The 21,545-nt window shown below is 39.9% G+C and overlaps 1 protein-coding gene across 4 annotated transcripts in view; it reads left to right on the plus strand.

Moving 5' to 3' along the window:
• The first annotated feature begins 249 nt into the window (after positions 1-249).
• TFDP1 (transcription factor Dp-1) overlaps positions 250-21,545 on the plus strand; it is a 44,146-nt gene continuing 22,850 nt past the window's right edge. Inside the window, exons 1-3 of one of the 4 annotated variants that reach the window (XM_034059957.1) lie at positions 250-324; positions 1,822-1,906; positions 14,557-14,623. In XM_034059957.1, coding sequence (XP_033915848.1) covers positions 1,895-1,906; positions 14,557-14,623 — 79 coding nt within the window. In that variant the 5' untranslated portion in view covers positions 250-324; positions 1,822-1,894. Of the gene's footprint in view, positions 325-504; positions 543-908; positions 1,041-1,821; positions 1,907-14,556; positions 14,624-21,545 lie in introns of those variants that run through there. The other 3 variants (XM_034059958.1, XM_034059956.1, XM_034059960.1) reach the window with 3 other exon arrangements.

Genomic DNA, 21,545 nt, shown 5'->3' on the forward strand with positions numbered 1-21,545 from the left:
GCCCAGCCCGGCGCGTCCCTGCCCGCGGCGGCGGGGCCGGGGAGCCCCGTGTTCGGCCGCGATAAGGGACACGGAGGCGCCGCGCGCCTTCCCGCCCTTTGGCAGCGCGGCTCTACAGGCCGAAGACCGATCTCGCGCCGATGCTTCCCGCGCGCCCGCGCCGCAGGGCGGCGAGTCGGAAGGCGCGAAACTCTCCGCGCATGCTCCCTGCTCCCCGCGGAGCGGGCGGGCGGTTGGCTTAACCGCTCCGCGTGTGCCCGTGCAAGGCACGCTACACCCCGTGACGTCAGCGCGCAGCGTCACGCCGGGGGGACGCACAAAAGTGTAAGTTTCAATTTTTTTTTTTTTTTTACCCCCTCCCCGTTTGCAGGAAAAAAAAAATAATTAAAAAAAAAAAAGAGGGAAGAGCGGCGCGTTCGAGCGCGCGCGTCCGGCGGAGGGGTTGCCCCGCTCACTCACCTTTGCCCACCCCCCCCCCCCCACAACTCCCCGTGCAGCCCCTCGGTGGTTGGGGCGCGGGCCGGGACAGCGGCAGCGGGCAGGTGTGTGGGGCCGCGGGCGGGCTGGGGGGGGCGGTCCGGGTACGTGTATGTGTGTGTTGGGAGGAGGGGGGTGCGCGCAGTGACTGGCCGCGAGCCCGCCAAGCTGGCGACCGGCGGGGGCAGAGGCGGGTTGAGAAGTGACAGCCAACCCGCCGCCGGCGGAGACCCCCCACTCCTCCTGTCCCTTCCCCCCGCCCCGGAGCACGGGGAAGGGGGGCGGACCCAGCCGGCTCCCCCCCGCTCTCCCCCCCATTCCCCTGCCCGAACTGCCGTTGGGGCCGTTGGTCTCCCTCCTCCCCTGCCCCCTCCCGCCGGGCTCGCCAGGCCCGCGCGCGCGCCGCCGCACATGTGCAGTTGGGCGCCTCCGCAGCGGCAGCAGCAGCAGCAGCAGCAGCGCGGCGGCGGGCGGGGGGTGCTGCTCCTGCTCCGCGCTCCGGGTCCCTGTCTGCGGGTGGCGGCGGGGGATGGAGCCGGAGCTCTCTGCCTTCGGCCGCTCAGGTGCGGGCAGCCCGGGCCAGCCTGCAGCAGGAGGAGGATGGGGAGCACTGGGGGGTGGGATGGGGTTGTGGAGGAGGAGGAAGGGGGTGCTGCCGCCGGTTGTGCGAGAAGGATGGGGATGGGGTGGACCGCGCGCCCCATTCCCCTCCCCCTACCGCCGGCAGTGCAGCCCGGCGCGCGGGCGCGTCCCCCCTTCGTCGTGCCCCCGCCGCCTCTGAGGCGATTAGCGCGGCCCCTTGCTGCCGGGGCGGGGGGAGGCGGCGCGGGGCTTAGGGCTTCGCCCGGGTGGTGAGGCCCTGGTCGGGGTGCCCGGGGCGTGGGGTGGCAGCTGCCAGCCTCTGCCGTGTGCCCGGTTGCCTGCGAGGAGGAGGAAGAAGAAGAGATGGGGGGGTTTGCAAGGCCCCGAGGGGGAGCTGGCCCCTGGGGCCTACTTTCGCCTGCTGCTAGAAATGGGGGTGGGGAAGAGGAGGAGGAGGCCGAGGGAGGGATCGTTTGCCCCGCCGCGCCCCGCGCTGCGGTGTTGTAAGGGGTGCAGCTGGACAGGGACCCCGGTGGGGTCGGGTCCACGCAGGGCTCAGCCCCGCTATCGGGAAAGGAGGGATTCCCACACGTAATCGTGAGGGGGGGGGGGGGCCTTAGGGGATGAATTGGTGATGACAGGAAAGTTTTTCCTCTTTAAAACCGGTTATTTGAACACTGAATTGTATTTGGCAGTAGTCAATTGTAAAAACTTTCCCTCCTTTAATTTTTACGGCTGATGTTGTCTTTACTTGTTTTCCAGAAAATAGCACCATTGTCTCTGTGTCCTGCAGCCGTCAAGATTTTAAGAGGACTGATTTCTAGTGTTTGGTAACATGGCAAAAGATGTAAGTATGTTTGTAGCACATCATAGGTGGAAGCATAGCTCATGGAGTATCTTTGTTTCTGTTAACAAAAGCAAGCGAGGTCTTGCTTTATAATAGCTGGCATTAGTGAATATATGAAACTTTATACATTGTACATCAAGCCTAGACTGTGTTTTTCTGTAGATGCAAAAGCATAAACCAGCTTCAGATCTGCAGCCATTTTTTCAGAGTAATTAATCTCTAGAATTTACTATGTTCATAAAAGCATTTGGGCTTTTGGTGTCATGTGCATTCAGACTGAACACTAAACCAACTTGGTTTTGAATTGATTTTAAAAAAACCCAGCAAATACTGTTCAGATGACAAATTTGTCATTGACTGTTGTAGTCAACTAGCATTTCCTTTCTTGAGTTCAAGGAGGCATCATCTATATTCAAGGGAGTGAAGATGGTTCAGTGTCTGTGTTAATTGTTAATCTACCAAAAGATACTAGTTTGTGTATGTGAAAACAGTCTTTGCGGACTTTTATTGTGGACTTCCATTACCATTAATGCTAACGTTAGTGGCTCTGATTCAGTAGCCTACATCTTGAACTGTGTTTACTCTTTACTCTTTCTAATACTTCTAAACAAAATTTAAACAGGTTCTGCCTTTAAGATGTAATTAATTGTTAATACCTAATAAAATGTGGCTTTCACATTTCCTTATTGAAAATAAGACATTGCTCCATATTCAAATGTGAACGTATATCCCCTTCAGAGAAAAAATACCCTCAAAAAACTAAAGAGCATATAAGCTAATAGAAAGTGACATAATTAAAATTCTTAACCAGCAGGTTACAATCTGACTGTGTTAGCTTTCAGATAGCAAGCACTTCCATGAAATAGCGATCAGTTTAACAAACTAACCTTGTAGAGAGTTTTAGTAGTTCAGAAGCAATTGAAAAACATCTTAATGCGCAGAGAAGCAACCAGAAATGCGTAGTTGCTCAGAGCTTGCCTGGAAGAGATAAGGGTGGCCAAGTACGTCGCAGATAGCAGAGTTCAGGGAATGAAAGGCCATATAAGCGGGAAGAAAATGAAAGGGGAATGCTAAACTAGATGAAATTGAAACAGTTCAAATTGAGCTACACAAGTGCAGTTACTTAATATTAGCTTTTGGGGGAGAAATCAACTAAGTGCAGAAGTACTAGCACCTGAATACAGATGAATATCCTGGGAGGTCTAAGGGAGCAGAATGAGAATAAGACATTTAAGAACAAGCCTAATTTTTGAAAGACATAGCTTATTCTAGAAAAGGGAGAAATGACATATAATAAACTTCAGAAATGAAGGAAGATGCTACAGATAGGAAAAGAAAATGTGTTCAGTGTCTTTATTGCAAGAATTAATCAGCTGAGTTTGGAAAAAACGAAAATCTAGGTCAGGTTTTAGGTAAAATTTTCAGTGTATTTGAGTACCCGACTAGGATAGCTAGAAAGGGTATGCAATCTTAAGTGAAGGATTGTCTAACCTGTTCTTAAAAACCTCTATACATACTTAATCCTGCCTCAGGGAGGAAAGATGAACTGCTTAGCTTTTTGCAGACTATTACATACCCCACCATTACATGATGTCTAAAATGTGTAGTGAGTGCTGGGAAATGTTAAATTTCCAGGTTTGATTATGGGTCCTGTTAAGTTTGGTTTAATGCTGGAAAATAGAGATGTTATTTAGTATAGCTCTTTTTCAGAAGAGAAGAGAATTATTCACATATTTTTTGTCCAAAATCCAAGTTCTTTTCCGAGGTAAATAGTGGCATTAATCATGATAGAGACAGTATCACTGAATTTCTGGGTAGTGAATCCATGAAGACCTGCACCACTGTAAATTTAAATATTCTGACATGGAAATACGGCTGTGATGAATGGCTTGTGGTTCTGCCATGTCACCTATGAAGTGCACTAACTGACTGTGAGATGTAGTGGTGAAGAAGATGGCATAGTTGATGACTGCCCCCACCCCTTCCTTCCCTTTTTCTCAGCAAAGCTGAGATGGCTAAACTGTGGTAAGGACCATGCTGTTACTGTGCTAAGTCTGGGTTTCAGATAGCATTTACATGGCCAAACATGCTTCAGTGTGCTCCAGCCTTGGAACACAGGCTTGGTGTATGTCCTACTCTTGTGCTGCTGGGGCCTGTGCTTGCTCTGGCGTGGGTGCAGCAGGCAGCTCTGCAGAAGAGGAAAGGTGTGGAGCCAGGGCGCCAGGAGAGAACATGCTCCTCCTTAACCCCTCCTCCCACCTGCCACAGGAGAGAGCACTTTCCCTTTTGTTGCTCTCTTCCAGCTCTTCTGATACCTCTTTACAAAAACCGTAATTTGGAAAGATTTCTTTGAAAAGTCAAATACCTGTGAAAGTTTGCAGACTAAGACTTTACTGGGTAACTGAGCAAACAGGGAGCATGATGGAGAATACCAGTAAACTCAAGTGTTTTTATAAAGGATTAAATAATTGCAAAGGTACAGATTAGGTAAAATGGCAAGATGCTCATCAGCTGTTTGATCCAAGTCTGAATTCTGTTAAATATTACTTTAAAATTTATCCCTCTAATGCTTTTCAGAGTGTACAATAAAAAGAAATAAGCAACAAAGCTTTCCTTTTTTATTTTTGATTTTCCTCATCAGTGGTCAGGAAGCTATTGGGGGCAGGAGGAAAGATAGATTCATATGGAGCACCTTAAGCAGGAGCCTGGAGGTGAAGGTTTAAGAGCATAATCACAAGTAATGTTATAGCAGGATAAGTTGAAAAGTAATAATGCAAAAAAAAGTACTAGCTGGTGAAGGTTAAAGTAACAGTGGGTATATCAATATTTAAAAAAACACAAACCTTTTATATAAAGTGTAGGGTATCTGGAATGCAGTAAATGTAAAGGGGGAAAAGAGAAGCTCATTGTGGCCTGGTAATAGCAAAAGCATAGCAATTTTTTAGTTTTATGCAAATGATCATTGTGTGGTGGAGCTGAGAAGCAATTCTAACAGAATCAGGCAGATTGGCCATGGAGTATCATTCATTCAGTTCAGAAGACCTTCATTACTTCATTAGAAGACTGTCTTTTGTGTAATTTAAAGAAACAATGGGAAAAAACACATGTGGACAAGAGAACACCAATTACAGTATCTCAAGGACTTGTGTACCGTGGGAGTGGTATCATTCTATTGCTTGTCAGAGGCTGAATGACAAATGAAGTTGAGGTCAGTGGAATTTGGTACAGTTTGGCACATACGTATATTTTGCACTGTGTGGGAAGTTTCTTGGTCTGAGACAGAGGTGGTCATCACATACAGACAGTCTCCAGAAACTCCATCTTAGCCATTCTCTCTGGTTAATCAGTGTTGTTTGCTAAGACTGCCGAGTTTCCTGTAAACTCTTTCACTGCTTACAAATGTGGCAACTTCCAGACAGGAGCTGGAGGAGCCGAGCCAGATGTACGCACTGAGGTCCTCAGCCGACTTCTGCTGCTTGTTGGATTCATGGGATTAATAGGTTGGTGGGGAGTGCAGTTCTCTAGGTGGAACTGTGACCTGTCCATCCTTGGCATCCTTAAGCTTGAGCAGGAGGCAGCATCAGAAGAAGGAGCAGGGATTGCCATAGGAAGAAAGTAAATTTGGTAACTTCCTTTATTTGTCTTTCAGTTCCCACTCTAAGAGTAAGGAATACTTGCTAGCCACTCTTCTGTTATGTATTGAAAATGATCAGTAAATTAAGGCAGCAAATACTTTCTAGTATCAACAGTTAACTTACCTTCCATCACTAAATTAACACTTGCTGTAGGGTAGCTGAAGATCCCACTAGTACTGTGACCATGTTCTGCCTCTCAGGTACCTCTGTTGCAAATGGACTGTTGAGGCCTCTTAAGCAGCCATAAAGAAGGAGAAGCTTGTGGGTCTTTTCTCTAAGACCCACTGTTTAGGTAGAAGAAGCAGGAGTTGCTTGCAGGAACTTGGTCTGTTAGAGGTGGTAGTCCAGTGCATGGTGTTACTGTGGGTACTGAGGAGAAAGGGGCTAGACAAAAGGAGTGAGTAGGATTCCTTCTGATCTCAATAATTGCATATATCAAAGTAGGTAAATTACATAAACAAAATACTGTCTGTTGTAGCAGTTGCTTATGATCGTTTCAATTGTTCGTCAACATTGCATTGACTGTTTCCAGTCATTTAAAAAAATACATAATTGTTCATGAAGAACAGGGAGTTGAAAAACTAATTTGGCGTTTCATGAACTTAAACTGATAAGCAACTGTTAAGCTTCAGTTTCTCACAGACTAAAATATCTTTCTTGAGAGCTGTTCTTCTGGAAAGCTCATGCATTTTAGTATTTCATAGGTTGCTGACCATGGCACTGGATTTTGAACTGCTCGGTTCTAGAATTAGATTATAATTGTTTTTTTAATTATAGTTTACTGATGTATTTTACTTGAATTACATTATGAAGGATTTTTCTCTTCATCTCTAAGTTGCATAAAACTTACTTTATCTCTTCAGTATTTCCTGGTGCTTTTATTAATCTTACTGAGTAGCAGCTATGAGCCAGGTATCTAACTTTGCGAAGAAGGCAGTGTGCACATGGGTGAATCTGAGGGATACCATGTAAGAAGTGATGCCTGAACAAGTTCAGGACCTGATCTAATATTACTGTGTAAGAGGCCTAGAGATATAGGGATTAATGTTGAGGGTTTATTTTAATTGAGTATTTGGAGCACATTTGTGTATTACATTATTTTACAGTATTAATAAATATTTCACTCAAAGTATATTCAGAACCCCACAGCAAATTCATTTCTTACTGCAGCTTTACTGGATGGGTTTGCTAAATTTTGGGGGAAAAGCTCTGCACTTCTGCATATTAATTTTGCGAGAACACCACAGAAGTTGTACTTAATAACTTTCCTGTGGTGCTTCTACATCAATCTTGAGCAAGGCTTTGTGGTCTGAAAAAGTTACATTTGGGATGGATTAAAAAAGAAGCCTAATGGAAGTAGGAAAAATATGTATTTTGGATCTCTTTTGCATGATGCACTTTCAGTGCCTAGGAAGTATTGAAATCTTCAAAATGTTTTTCAGACTTTTCTTAAAATACCAGCATGTGTTTCTCCTTTTGTATTTATTTTTGGTTATATACTGGGAATTTCAGTGAGGCAGACTAGAAAAGTTAAATCTTTAGTGAATCTTAAGTAAATCAGGTTTTTTTGATACCATTTTAGTTCAGTGACTTCTCAGTAGCTTGATGTATTTCTGTTTGCCCCTAGTGAGTTCCACAATGTTCAGAAGTTTGCAAACTGAAGATCAAATAAGATAAAATTAGGTCTTCTAAAAAGGCATCTCAGTCTGGGATTTCGAATGTTGTTAAAATTTTAAAACATGCTTTTTCAAAGAAGGAAGAAGGGAAGTGATCTTTAAGCTTTTTACATCCCAATTACACAATAATAGTTTCCTCTTTTTCCCTTTGTATTTATAAGTCAGAAAATAGCAACTCAAAAGTTGGCCTTTCACCTTGCCAGTTTATTTGTGTAAATAAAGCATTTTCTTGTACCCTTCAAGTGTTTTTAACTTCTTTATTAATTGTATATGTTAGTTAAAAACAGCATAGATATGTATTTGTAGTATTTCTGGTTAAATACTCTGTGCTGCCAACTTACACACTAAACAAAAATGCAGCTTTTAGAAGTTAAGTTACACTAGGGATCACTTACTTTAGTGTTTGCCTGGGTATCATTTAATGGAGATTTATTGTGGCTATTCAGAAGTGGGAGGAAAAATGGGCCAATCTTTGCTAAACGTCTCTGTGTTGAAGTGGTTCTCAGACAGATAGCAGACAGCTTGATTTTAAAGATTGTCAGTGGTCCATATCCCCACAAATGCTTCTAGCTACTTGTGTTGTGTCGCGTTACATTTGCAAAGTGTCCCAGTATTGCATTAATGGTTACACAGTCTTGCTTGAAAATTACATTGTGGGCTGCTGTAGCTTTATAATAGGCTGATAAGGAGGTTGGTGAGGCAAATGGCATTGGAACGAGTCCTTTTTAACAACAGTTTGTTGTTTTCGGCTGTGGTTCGGATGCTGTTGAATATATGGCGGTAAAAATTTAATTTGGCTGGAAAAACAGAAGTCTGTTAATGTCAAGTCTAGAACGGCACCAGGAGCTTGCTGTGGAAGTGGCTGCTGGTGGTACCTCTTTGCATATGAGTGCTTGGTCCAGCACGCAAATGATGATTTTTATTTTCCAATTAGTTTATGTGGTAAAGTAGCAAGCCAATGTTTTGGTCATACTCGCCATAGGAATCTTGTATTCTGATTCACTATAACAGCTTCACCATTAGATTTTTGGGTGCCAGCTTTAAATTTTGCAAGACTTGTATCACTTGGGCAATTGAATTACTCTAAGAAACAACACAGTGTAATGGCTTTAGCTCCAGTGGTATTTTTGATCTGTGCTGCTGCTTAGACTGGACCACTGTTTGACTTACCTTCAAACTGAATTCTTCATTTAGTTTTTGCGAAATTCTAGATGTGCTGCTCTGTGTGTTCGGAATGAACAGCCAAGAAAGCTAACGAATGGTGTTGATACATTCTGCAGTAAGGAGACGTCAAGTGTCATTCTTTGTACACACAGTGTCCAGCTTATGCGTATAATCGGTGGAGCCTATATTCAGACGAAAGTTTGATGTATTTAACTGAGATACTAATCTGTATTTAGTTTTTACCTTTGCAGTATTGTGTGATCCAAATCTTTAATATGTAATGGTTTTATTAGCCCTTGCTGGTTGAAGTGCTAATAATTCCAGTATACTTTTTTGAAAGCTCGTTTCTATGGTCTAGCTCATTGCTGATTGGCTGTCAAAACACATTAATCTTGAAGGTGGTGCCATCAGCTGAGGATATGGTATGAGCTCTGTTTCGGAAGTCAGCTACTAAGACTCAGTGAAATAATACATCTGAGAATTTTGCAGGATCAAGCTCCTATAGCCTGACTATAAAAGTTATTTTGTATCACTTTATACAGTAAAGAATAGTTCTTACTGACTTAATTTGCAAAATGAAACTCTAATGTTTTAAATTTAAGAATTTTGTTCCCTTCAGTCTTCTGCTTCTTACCTTAAGTGTCTTTTAATTTTTTGTGAAAAATTAATTCGATGTTCCATAAAAAATAGTTTCCTGCAGTTATGTGATGATTCATTTCCAGAGCATGTTTGCTTTGGTCCCTGAATGAGAATCCAATGGGAAAAATAGTGCATTATCATCTTGTTGCAAATGACATGTGCTTATGTTTTCCTGAACCCAGAACAGGGTGAAAGAAGAATTAAGGTTGCTTAAGGAGTGTTACTTTGTAGCTGTGCTGATTTTCCATTGTGTGTGTTTGTTGCTTCCTGATATTAAAGTAAGGCAAAAAAAAAGCAAAACCAAAACAAACCTCAACATTGTCAGTGATAGGGCAAGTAGCAAAATTGCATGTCATAGGGCCTTTACATTTATTGCCTACTCTTAAGCAGCAAAATGAGTAGAGGTTGTCATTGTGTACCTGTTGAGTTAGGTGCAGTTTGCACAAGATGGGTGGTTGTTGACTAAAAGGCTTTGCAAACACCTGTAGACAGGAGAAGCATCCTCCTGATGCCTTTGACGACCTTTGGGAGGAAACGTACTCTTAACGGGAATACTGTTCCTTTCCAGTTCCTCTCTTTTTTCTGGTTCTGTCTTTACTGTTTCTTTTGTGATACTTTTTTAAGTTCTCAGTCCCAGCTTATTTGTCCTTTCACTCATAGTTTAGAATAGATTGTTACTTGTCTTCCTAGTTCCCCTGTTCTTCCCTTCTCAAAGGATCCAATCTCTGTCTAGTAAAGAATTCTTTTAGGTTCTTATCAGTTCTGTTGCCTGTACTTTTTCATTGACTCCTAGTTTCTCTACCTCAACCCTTAATCTGCCATCTTTCATCTCATTTTCTAGCTCATTTTCTGTTGCTTTCCTAGACAGTTCCCAGATTGTCTGTTTTTCTGTCTTTCCCATTCTGACTCCCAGTCTGTAACCATTGTTGGCACGAACATCTGGTGTTTTGCTGTCAATCCCAGTCCTGTGCTTTAATCTAGAGGGCTTAATCTTGCGTTAGCAGTTTTCTATTCTCAGTACCTTTTGGCAAATACCTCTGTTGCCATTTCTTTCTGCCCATTTTGCTCTTTCGTCTCTTTTTCATGGAGTATACTAAAAATGGTCTTGTTATCTAAAAGCAAGATGGAAGAGGTATTTCTGTGGCGTAAAAGCACCCTTTGGTTCCCCATTTTATTTAGAGTAGCAGAGGGACCTTCCTCTCATAAGCATGATAGACTTATCGCATGTACTTGTCCAGTCTTGTGTCAGTCAAGCTTCTTGGTCATGCTTTTATAGGTTGCTTGTCCTTCAGTCCACATTCAGCTTGAAACTCTTCTGCTTAATTTAAAAGTTTAGGGAATAATTTAACACCAGTTTTTATTAAGAAATTGAGTTATGAGTCTGAAAAGCTGTGGAAGAAATGATACTTTTGTCATAAGAGTGTTTCTGGTGCATAACTTCTGTCTTGTTAGTAAGATACTAAATTATTCTGTGATAGTCTGCACTAAGGGACTTTGTGCAATTCTGAGCAAATTTTGTTTCAGATTAACTTTAATCCCAATGAAAAGATGTTTCCTAGTCTACTGACTTTCAGACTGAGGGCACTTTTAGTCTTTTTAGCTTTTCCTTGTAAACAAAACAAAAATAGACTTTCCAGCCCATAGTCCCCTGACAGCTGATGACCTCCTAGCCAGCCAAAACTAACTTCAGTTGAAGTTTTGATATGTTTAGCGCATCAATTGATTTCTTTTCCTTAGAAGTTCTGAATGATGTGATTAGACAAAGCCCAGGTAGTAGTTGGGGTCTCCACTCCAGCATAGTTTCCACAACTAAAATTACCAGACTTACTTATTTGTCCAGTGGTCTTTAACCTTATTCCTCTGATTTGTGGAAAGGAGATCTTAAGTTACTACAGTTTAGAATCTATGTTGAGTGTCAAGATTTTTTAATCATTTTTTTTAAATTGCTGATTTTGTTGTAATGTGACAAAGATAAAGGGTGTGTCTGTTGCCTGTTTAGGATGTTAGGAGGTTCTTTATGTAGCCAGAGAGGTATACCTAGCTAGCCACAGGGTCTCTTTGAAGAGGAAAGCAGTACCAAATTGTGAAGTTGTATGCACTTAATAAGCTTTCAGAGTTGAGTATCAAGAGCATGGTATTAATTTCAAGCAGCTCTAGTGTTATCATCAAAGGAAGTACTGCATCTTGAAATTGAGAATGATGGAAAGAAGAAAATGTGGAATAATAATAAAAGCATTATCAGGTGAAAAAAAATAAAGTACCTTGTAAGGAGTAGCTTGGTAAGGCCTGAAAGCTATGTTTATTTTCCCATCAGAAAAAAAAGAAATTCCTTCATGTCTGAACCCTCCTTGGCAGAAGGTCACTTTTCCAGTGGGGAAAAGCAGATACTTCTTACTGGTGTGTTTGGTTTTGTTGTTGGGGTGTGTTGTTTTTGGGGAGGGGGGTTGGGTTGTGTGTGGGTTTTTTTGTTTGGTTTTTGTTTGGGTGTTGTCCCTCCCATTGTGAATCTGTGACTGAGATAGACCTTATGGGAGCTATGGTCACATTTTCCTCTATTTCTTTTCTTTTCTTCTTTTGGGCAGTGTACTGTGCTACAGGGGAGTAATCTTGGTCTCCTGTCCCAGATAACATGCTTGAAAAATGGTGGGAATTTATTTGAAATACATGGAAATACTTATTTTAGTATTTCCATTTTAGAACAAAGACACCAGAATTTCATGCAGAATGGAAGTTTTCCTTTTTTGTTTCCTTCCACCAAAAGCTTGTATCTGTGACTGAGAAGACTCAAAACTAGTGGTAAATTTTGATAACCTTAGAATTGCATAATGTATCCAGAAGGGTGAAGAACATACTAAGGCTAGGATAACAGAATTTTCATTAGAAATTAGTCTTCATTGTCAATAATAGCAGCTGAGGGTGCTATTTGCTGTGGAATTTGGTCATATTCTTTCCAAATAGTTCTCTTGGAGTGTTTCCTAGGCATACTCTTACAAATAAGTTGAATATTTACCAGCCATTTTAAGTGCTAGAGCTGTGAACCTTTAGTAAGAGACTGGTATGGAAAGGTGGTGGAATGTTACTACTGTACTCTTCATCAGTGTTGTGGTTCCTGAGGGGATTCTTCTTGTCTTTCAGTGACTGCTATTCTCTGATTTTTACCAAGTTGTATTCCTTTATTGATTAAATGCAGTGGATTTTGCAGTGTCCTCCAATTTGTCAGTGACTTGCGTAATTCCAGTCACACAATAGCATGGTCCAGGACATGTAGCACTAACCTGACCCTTTGTAATGCCAGGTTAGCTTGTGGGTTTTGGAGTTGCATACTGTTTTGGCTAATATTTATCCGTGTATATTTTAATTAGGTAGAAGAAAACTTGAAGCTTGTAACATTATTTGATACTAGGGTATAGTGGTTGGTTAAATACTTAGAGATAAAATTAATTAATAGAAATAGTTATATTTGAGACCATAATAGTTAACAAATACAGAAGGGACCACTAAGTAGCTCATTACCGAACTGCCTGATTTGTAATTGCTGAAATAGTATTTCGTATTTAATACTCGAATTTGCTGAATATCACAGCTTAAGTATTTGGCTTTGGATTATCATTGTAACTGATGTGTGAGCTTGATTTAAGTCTGCTTTTGTATATTAAACTGATGAATGGATTTGATAATTCAAAATTATTAAATTCATGTGCTTCTAAAATTAAAGACATCACAGATTAAAACAGTCATTTTATTCATGGTCCACTGATCACAAAGTCAATATATTAAATGTCTTCCCAGTCTCATTGATATCTTGTTGATTTTCATGGAAAAGCAAATTTGCAGGAATACTTGAGTACAAACCACCTCTTTTGGTTGTTGAATAGAAATTGTGAAGGACTGCATTTAAAGAAATAAAGGCAATGAGACTGCACTTCCTGTGTGGTTTAAACACTCCTGTTGTGAAATTGAGGTAGAGTAGGGAGTATAATGTAATACTCAAATTCATCTTCATATAGCCATTGGGTTCCAATGTTCTGGAATGTCAAATTGCCATACAATGTAGCTGTAGTAACATCTTTATACATGATACCAATTCATGCTGATGAACATTAACTTCTTTCTCTGAGAGTGTTTGATATAGTCTGTTACCCTTCTGAATTATGTAGTAAGTATGGTAAGTGTGATAAAGAATTAAGCTTATAAAAAGCTCTGTTGCCTGAAATAGGGCAGTATAACTGATTTCTTCAAGTGGACTTTTGCATCCCTACTGTGGGCAAGATGGAGAACAGGCACTGTTTGTATACTGGTAATTCTTGATTTGATACTTGGTGGTTCGGGAGGGGAGAATTAGGGGAATGGAGGACAGAACTGCTACAGGCTCTTCATTCTACCTGTCAGTTCTGCGGTCTCCTCACTTACGTTTTCTTTGTGCTACCAGACCTTCACCACTGCCATGCCGTTACAGGCCACTGCTCTTTATGCTTCCATTAGCAAAATTTATCTTCTGCTCACTTTCCAGCCTGTACCAGGGCTCTGTCATCTTTTTCTCCTCTCTCCCCTTTCTTTCACCAAGGACAGAAAGTTTTGTATTTTGTAAGTTCCCGGTCTTAAGAAATCATTGCTGTCATACACCTGGCAAATAACAGCACCACAGCATCCTCTAGTGGCTCTAGTTTGCTGAGCTTCTGGCAAAACATGACTAGGGCTCTTCAAGTAGACTATGAAGGGAAAAAGCTTTGTTGCTCACTGACAGCAAACCACTTAATTGTCTCTTGAAGACTGGCAGACTTGGCAGCCAGCAGAAATGCCAGCTATGCACAAAATGTGGCCAGGGACTTTTCAGCGTCTGTAACACCACACACTAAATTATGGTTAAGTGCAAGTGTTAACTTTTGTGCTATTCTTTCTAAATGTAAACAGTCTGTATGTCCTGTGTTTATTTTTTTTTCAGAACTGTTTTATCTGGAGATGCTAGGGAATTACTGCATCGAGTACTTAATGTTACTAATAAATGTTTTCTGTCCAAAACTTATTTTTAAAAATAATTTATAATGTGATCTTTCGCAAAGGATGTTGATGATTTTATAAACATAGCTCTTCCACCTAAGGGCTCAGTGTGTTTCTTCTTAATGCCCTTTTTCTGATTAAAATGGATTAAGGTGATTTTTACCACTTCTATTGTTTTTGCTGTAATGTTTTTAACTTCTATGACAGGTAAATAGTATCTCCACAGAGAATGGTGTTGTCACAGATGTCAGTGGTTCTGATTAGAAGGGTGTTCAGATGCCTGTTAAAGAACTTAGGACAAAATAGCAAAGTCGGTATAAACTGATTTCCTGCTTGCTTTTTAAGAGTATGGTATTTATAAAATCAAGTTTTAAAAAATTTTGCAAATACTATGCCACAAACAGTGCCATTGCGTAGTGTCAGTTCTGTGACCAATACAACTAGTAGTAGCAGAGACTTCTGGTGTGTCATCTTCCATTGTTAATGGTAAAGGGTATCTCTGTTTCTGAGTTTTAATAAAAGTTACTTTCTTTAACAGGCTGGACTAATTGAAGCCAATGGAGAGCTTAAGGTGTTTATAGACCAAAACCTAAGTCCTGGAAAAGGTAAGAACACAATTTTTAGTAGGACTCTCCATTTTGTGATTTTTAGTTGTTACGCTTATTATTGGCTTTGAACTATTTAAACTTAGCGTAGTTTTTGTAAAGCTTTTCTAAGTTATATCGCATAATTAGCAAGCAAACTGTAGATTTTTTTTTTCTGGTTTATCATTGTCTTTAAACTGTGTGAAGTTCAGTGGTAGTTTGTTATCCAATGTGTGATCTCCTCAGTGTAGCTTGGGTTTAAGTGTAAAGGCCAGGATTGTGTAAAACATGCTTTGGCTCTGTGTTCTAGCAAATGGGAGAAATGCAAAAGTGTAGAAGTTTAAAATGGGTTGTGACAGTTTTTATGATAGTGCATACACACTAGTGCAAGCCTATCTGACAAAATATTTTGAACAGAACTGGTTTGGACTTTCAGATAATGGCTGTGCATGCATGATAGGGTAATGTAATCAGGCAGCTTCATAAACCACAGGCAATAAACTTGAATTTGATATTTAAGCTCAAAACCAAGAGTATCTTAACTCTTGGGGACTTAGTAGCTGTACTTTGTAATTAGCATACTGGGAGGAAAAAACAGTATCACTGCTGAGTTCCAGTTGCCTGCAGTTCTGGATAGCTATGTCATATAACCTCTTCTTTAAACTGATGATGCTGTATATGAAGATTAGATTTTTGTTCCTGTATTCCTGTGGGAAGGCTGTTTCATAATGAGACTGTAGAAATATTCTGTGATTTCCAGTTAAGTATATTCTTGCCAGCTTATGCATTTTGCTGGTGGCAGTGTTATTTTTCCATTTAATAGTTTTCTCCAGTGTGTTTGTGCATTCTTTATAAACAACAGGAGGGTATCTGAAGAGTTTTTAGTTTGAGAGGCCACCTAGCCACTGTTCCCTAGTTTCCTCATCACATAAGTTCTTTTTGTCCTCTGTATTTTCATTATCGTCACTCCTTGACCCTGTTTGATGGCCTTCATTAACCTTCTTGAACACAAGTGAGCATATATATACAATTCCCAAGTGAAACATCAGTCCTATTTTTATGGGGTATCAGTAACGTTTTTATGCAATGCCATGTTTGTTTCACAGGCACCTCACAATACATTTTGGTGAAATGGCTATTTTCCTTTGTTGTTTGTTCCAAATTACAGTAGTCCAGTTTAGTCTTGTGCGTGGCAGTTGGTATGCTTTGATAGGCTGTACCAAGTAGGGTAAAATTCAGTAGGACAGAGTCACCTACTTCTTGTCTGATGTTCTCATAAACCTTACTGTTGACAAATCTATTGACTTTATGCATTATTGGTTTATGATAGTACTTTCAGATTAACCTGTAGTCCAGCACAGGTGATCTCCATTAGTGTTATTGCTCTGGCCTTTTATATGCCATTTCAGGAAACCCGTTTAAGCATTTGCTTTCATAGCCTGTTTCTGTTACCATCAGTTTAACTTAACAGTTTTTCTAGTTACATCAAGTATTTGATTGGAATCTCACTTGGTTCTCTCTGTGACATTCCCTTGTCTAAAATATACATTGCTTCACAGAAGTGAGCTGTCTGACTAATTGCCGTGATCTGCTTTTGATGAAGAAGGCGCTAAGGGTTGAGTAAGTGACACTTACTAACTGGTTCACATGTATGTTCATTGACACAGTCTCATACACCTGAACAAAAAAGGTGTGCTAGTAGATACCTGTTCCTTAACAGCTATACCATTTTACGTACCCCTGTTGGTAGTAAAACCTGTGTTTTTGTCAAAACAGGTACTTAGAGAACATTTTACACTCATGTAGGTGTCTTTGTCTAGACCTTGTTACAGTCTTGTTACAGTAGGGAGGTAGTCAAAACAGGTAGTGCAGTCTAGATAGCAGGAATTGTAAATGTTAATCTTCCATTATCATGTAGCTATTTTAAGTATAACTGGGCAAAGTAAAGGCCATTTTGTTGTTTATAGAATTTCTAAAATGAATTCAGGGGAACAATCCTGTCTTGCAGCTCCTCCAGTTTGAGAGTCATTGAAACTGTTTTCAGTGTATACCAGCATGAATAATATAAGTAAACTAAGCTATCCTCATTGAATTTCTGCACCTCACTGCTTTTGAGAGACTCTCTTAAAATTCATGGACAGCAGCTAAATCTTGAAAAGAAACAACTGTTTCTCTTGGCTTGATCATTTTACATTTCTTGCCTCTAAATTGCCTGTGTTTTATATGCAGGCTCTGTAGTCTTAATCAGAGCTTAAAATAACTAATATTTTGTCACTAAGGTACTCAGATGCATATGAGAATTTATCCAGTGAAGTAGTACTCATTTTCTGTTGACATTTTTTATAATTTTTAGGGGGGTTGTATAGTCTTTAAATACTGGAATTTAAAATGTAACTACTATACACAAAATTAGTATGTACTCTCTAAAAGTAGCTGTCTATGTTACATGCTATTATATGAAAAACTTCAATCCTCCACTGTCTTGCTATGTTTGTGCAGAATTTCAGTTCATTTCACAAGTAATAGGACTCAGTCCACAAGAATATATTTAAAAAAAAATCAAACAAATGCAAAACCCAAACACAAAGTAAGTTTTCTGCAGGGTAGCAGAAGTGTATCTGGTGTACCACTTAAGATAAGTTGAAGGAGGTCAGGAGATAATCTTTCTATTCTTCTCTTGTAGTCATCATTAAAAGTGGAAGGGTTTTTGTTGTTTGTTTGTCTTCCCCTTTGGCTTTTTATTTTTTAAAATGAAATAATCTTTTCTGGAAATTGAAAGTCAATCACAAGGAGACTTTGAGAACTGATTGCATCAAAAATCTCCCTACTGTCAGATGAGTGGTTTGATTAGTCCAGTCTGCTGCCCCCAGCAACAGTAATAGGGCAGGCTCTTTGGGGAGAGTGCAGGAGCTTGGCTACTTTTTGAAGTTAATTCTCCTTGTGTTCTCATAGCACTCAGGGTGTCATTGGATTTGTAATATAAGAGGGTGCATTACATCATCTTTTTGAATAGTACAACTTTTAAAAACTCAGCAAATTCAAAATGCAGCCTCCACAAGAAACTGAAGACCTGATGAGGTTTGCACATATTGCCAGCCAGATGTGAAAGGAGAATGAGCTCAGCTGTCAGAGGAATAGAGGGCTTAGGGGGGTAGTAGAGGACAAAAAATGGCTTGTATGCTGGCTAAAAAGGACATGATTGCATAAATACGGTTTGGGAGAAAGCAGAATATTTTTCCTGAAATGGTTCCTCAACATTTAATTAAAGTTCTGTAAGGTGTGTACGGGATGAAGCAGGTGTATGAATCAACTCTGAAAGATAAGCAAAGGTTGACTATTCTGACAAAAACAGGTTATTATGCAACAATTCTTACAGCCTGAACAGCTTTGCTGCAACACTTCCAGAATAGCCTGTGAATGGACTTATGTAAATTTTTTATTTGCACTGGCAAAAATCTGGGGAACTGTGAATAGCTTATTTTTAGATTGAGCTTTGTTAGGGTGTGTAGCGGTTGTTCCTCAGATGAGTGATGGAAAGGGGACATCACTCATCTTGCACAGCAGTTACACTGAACAGTTAAGTTGGACAGCTTCTTGCTCATAAAGTCTTAAAGCTGTAGAATCTGGAGATTTGTTCCAAGAGGAGAAAACAGTAAAAAAAAAAAAAACACAAAACTAACCAACCAAAAAACCCAAAAAGCAAACCAAACCCAAGAAAAACAAGCAAATAAAATCTCCCCAGAACAAACAAAACTCAAACAAAACATGTATCATCTATAATGTATGTAATCTTGAGAAAAATGGTTGTGGACATAAAATAGCATTTAGAAAATGCTCCAAAATCGTCCATCTTTGAAAACATTTTGAATGTAGAATAAGAGGCATCAATCTATACGTGGTGAAAAAGAGCTGCAAGCTTGTGCTTCCTCTAGTGCTTGTACAACTTCCAGGAGAGGTTGGGTATACATTAATTTCAGATTATTCAGAAAGAAAATTTAGATCTGTCATGCCACTAGGTGGCATTATTGGTATGTAACCAGAGAATACTTGTAGAAGGTGTCTTTAGCTCCTTTCACCTCTTACGCTTTAAGATAAGGTTTCATATTCTATGGGCATAAAAACTTTAGCTTTATTTTCATTGCAGACTCAGTAAGTGAAAAAATGAAGTCAAATATGTAAATTTTAAAGTTGTATTTAGACTGTCACATTTCAACTCTGTCTAGCTGTAAGATTGTCTTGTTCTTTTTATTTATATGACAAGAAACTTTTGCAATGTATTGTTACTGTTAATTTGATTTGGAAGATCAAACTCTCTCTGATTTTTGGCAGTGTCTGCAATTTTTCCTCTAAAAGTAGAGCTCTATTTCAGAGCAAGTGATTCAGGTTTTAGCAAACAGATATATACCTTAACATTGGTTATAAAATGCCTATGTATTATTGCAGCTGAAGTAAATCCAATTATTATTATCGAAAGTGAAGGTCTGGAAAGAAAACTGTTGCTGCAAGTAAGAACAATATTTTGGAAAGTCTAGAAAGACTTTTAAAAGTCTCAAGGTAAACCGCACAGTTCATTTCAACACAGACTTGGAAGTCAGGTTTGTAATAGCCAAAGTATTAGTAGTCATATCTAAGGTTGATCAGAATCACCTAAAAGTCTTGAGTTGGTGTAAGAAATTACTTAAAACCGTAGTAGTACTAGACATTGGGGAAGATTGATATCTTTGTAAAAAAAATGTTCAAAACTGCTGTATAAGTATTTTTGTTGTCTTAACAGGGTAGTGTGAGGTGTTAATGAGCAGAGATATTCTTAATTGATTTGGCACACAGAGACAGTCCTGTATGTGTTGTCTCACCTTGTGGTAGGTTGATAACCTCAGAAAAAAAAAAAGAGTTAAAAAAAAAGAGTTCAGTGTTTTCTGAAAACTAGCATGACTAACCATAAAGTATCTGTGGTGTTTGCGAAAAAGACATTAAAAAATGCAACTTCTCAGGAGTGCCGCACATCTGAGGAGTCAGCTCTTGGGATACAATTGTCACCTCTGTCTTCTTCCACACATCTTCTAATTACACTCTTTATACATATTCTGTGTATATATGTAACTTAATAATCTAAAACTAGTCAAGCTAATGCTTTTGTGTCAAGGAATGATTTTCTTTGAAGGTGATGTGGATGGGATAAAAAGTATTTTAAATGGCACCTTTAAACTATTGTTTTTATCCTAGCGCCGTCTTCCTCCTCTTGCACAGGGAAGAAAGCAGTGGTTCAGGCTCAGCGATTTAGGGTAGATTTTATAAAGCAGAATGCACTGAAAGTACTGTAGACAGTCCTAGACGGAACTACTTAGCATTTGATTTCTATTTCCTTTGTATCTTGTGTTGGGGACTGAATGACATCATTGTCATGCCTTGTGCTGGACACTGTATTGAGACAGATTAATGGATTTGAGACTTTAGTACACCATTTCCTGCTGTCGTGATGCTTTGAGGTAGAGAAAGAGGTGGGAGATTTAATTCATACAGAAAACTTTTCCTGTTTTGATGTTGATAATGGTACCTTGTAGTTTCAGGATGTTTCTTTTAGACCTTTATTTTGTTACCTCTTATTCAGTGTTAGTTGTGTAGATGAGTTGGGCACTTCTCTTAACTTACTTGGTTGTGTCCTGATGGCTGTACCAGCTTTCTGTAGCTCTGAAGTTCTTACTTTCTGTGCATTATTTCCCATCTTGACTATAGATGATATTCTGACCCCTGCTTCACCACCGTTCAAACACAGGTGCACAATCTCTGAAATGAGATAGAGGATGAATCCTGTTTTGGACAGCAGTGAGGATTTGGAGCCTTCCAGAGATTCTTCCACTTACCAAAAAGAAGAAAAAATACACATACAGAAGACTGAATCTATACCCCTTTTTTTTTTTCTTTCAGATAATTCTCATGGCTTTTATGCAATCTTATATCAACATTTGCATCTGAAGCAGGGCAGGTGCTCTGGCTTTAGAGAAGCTCTACTCCTATTTATTTGTTTATTTATTTATTAAGCTCCCAAACTAAGGAATGCAATATTCCAGATGGCATGTCCCAGAAGTGATGATCACTATGGAATCTAGTGCCTGTTTACTTACTTAGACCTCATGTTCATGGAATGTCTCACTGGTCTTTTTTGGTTTTCCAAAAGAAAACTATTGGCTCTTCAACTGATAATCCCTTAGTTATGAGTTCTTGTGACTTTTCTTAAAATAACCTTTTGCTTAACTCCTAGCCACTGATCATATAGAGTATTTACTACAGATTTGTCTGCTGGACAGAGGTTGGTTGAGATTGTTGCAGGAGACAGTAGGAATTAGTTTGCATTCTGACAAGCCACTCTTATTCTGTATATTCTCTGGGGGAGTTTATAATAATTCAGGAAGTGCTTGCAAAATTACGTGTTTACCAAATCCAGTTCTCGCCTATACTATATTGCTTCTATGCTAGAAGACTGACAAAACTTAGTTTGTTAAAGACTTCATTATCAGGAAATAGGCTTGTTCTGTTGACTGCTCTCTCTTTTGTAAATAAGGAAAACACAAAGACAGATTGTGTCAGAAGGTGGTAGAGCACTTAGAATGGATGGGATTTCTGCTTCTGCAGCTAGGAGAACCTCAAGCCATCCTCTTTTGATCTGAAGTGGCAAATTCAGAGCTGATACTGTTCCATGAACTGGAGCAGTAAGCTTTTGCAGAGATCGACTGCTTTGTCTGCAGAGGGCAGTCCTTTCTCTACTGTTACATGTGCTGTGTCTTCCTGTGGCATCTCAGGCTATTTAAAATGTCATAATTGGCTGTATCACCAGTCCTCTTTACTGCTAAAATTCTGCAAAGGATTCTGCCTTCTTGGTAAAATGATTGGGTTTATTTCTATATGCAAGCAAAGGTCCAGTTCAGAAAGCCTCCTCTAAATGTAG

Source organism: Melopsittacus undulatus, chromosome 2 (assembly GCF_012275295.1).
Source record: "Melopsittacus undulatus isolate bMelUnd1 chromosome 2, bMelUnd1.mat.Z, whole genome shotgun sequence".
Lineage (NCBI taxonomy): Eukaryota > Metazoa > Chordata > Aves > Psittaciformes > Psittaculidae > Melopsittacus > Melopsittacus undulatus.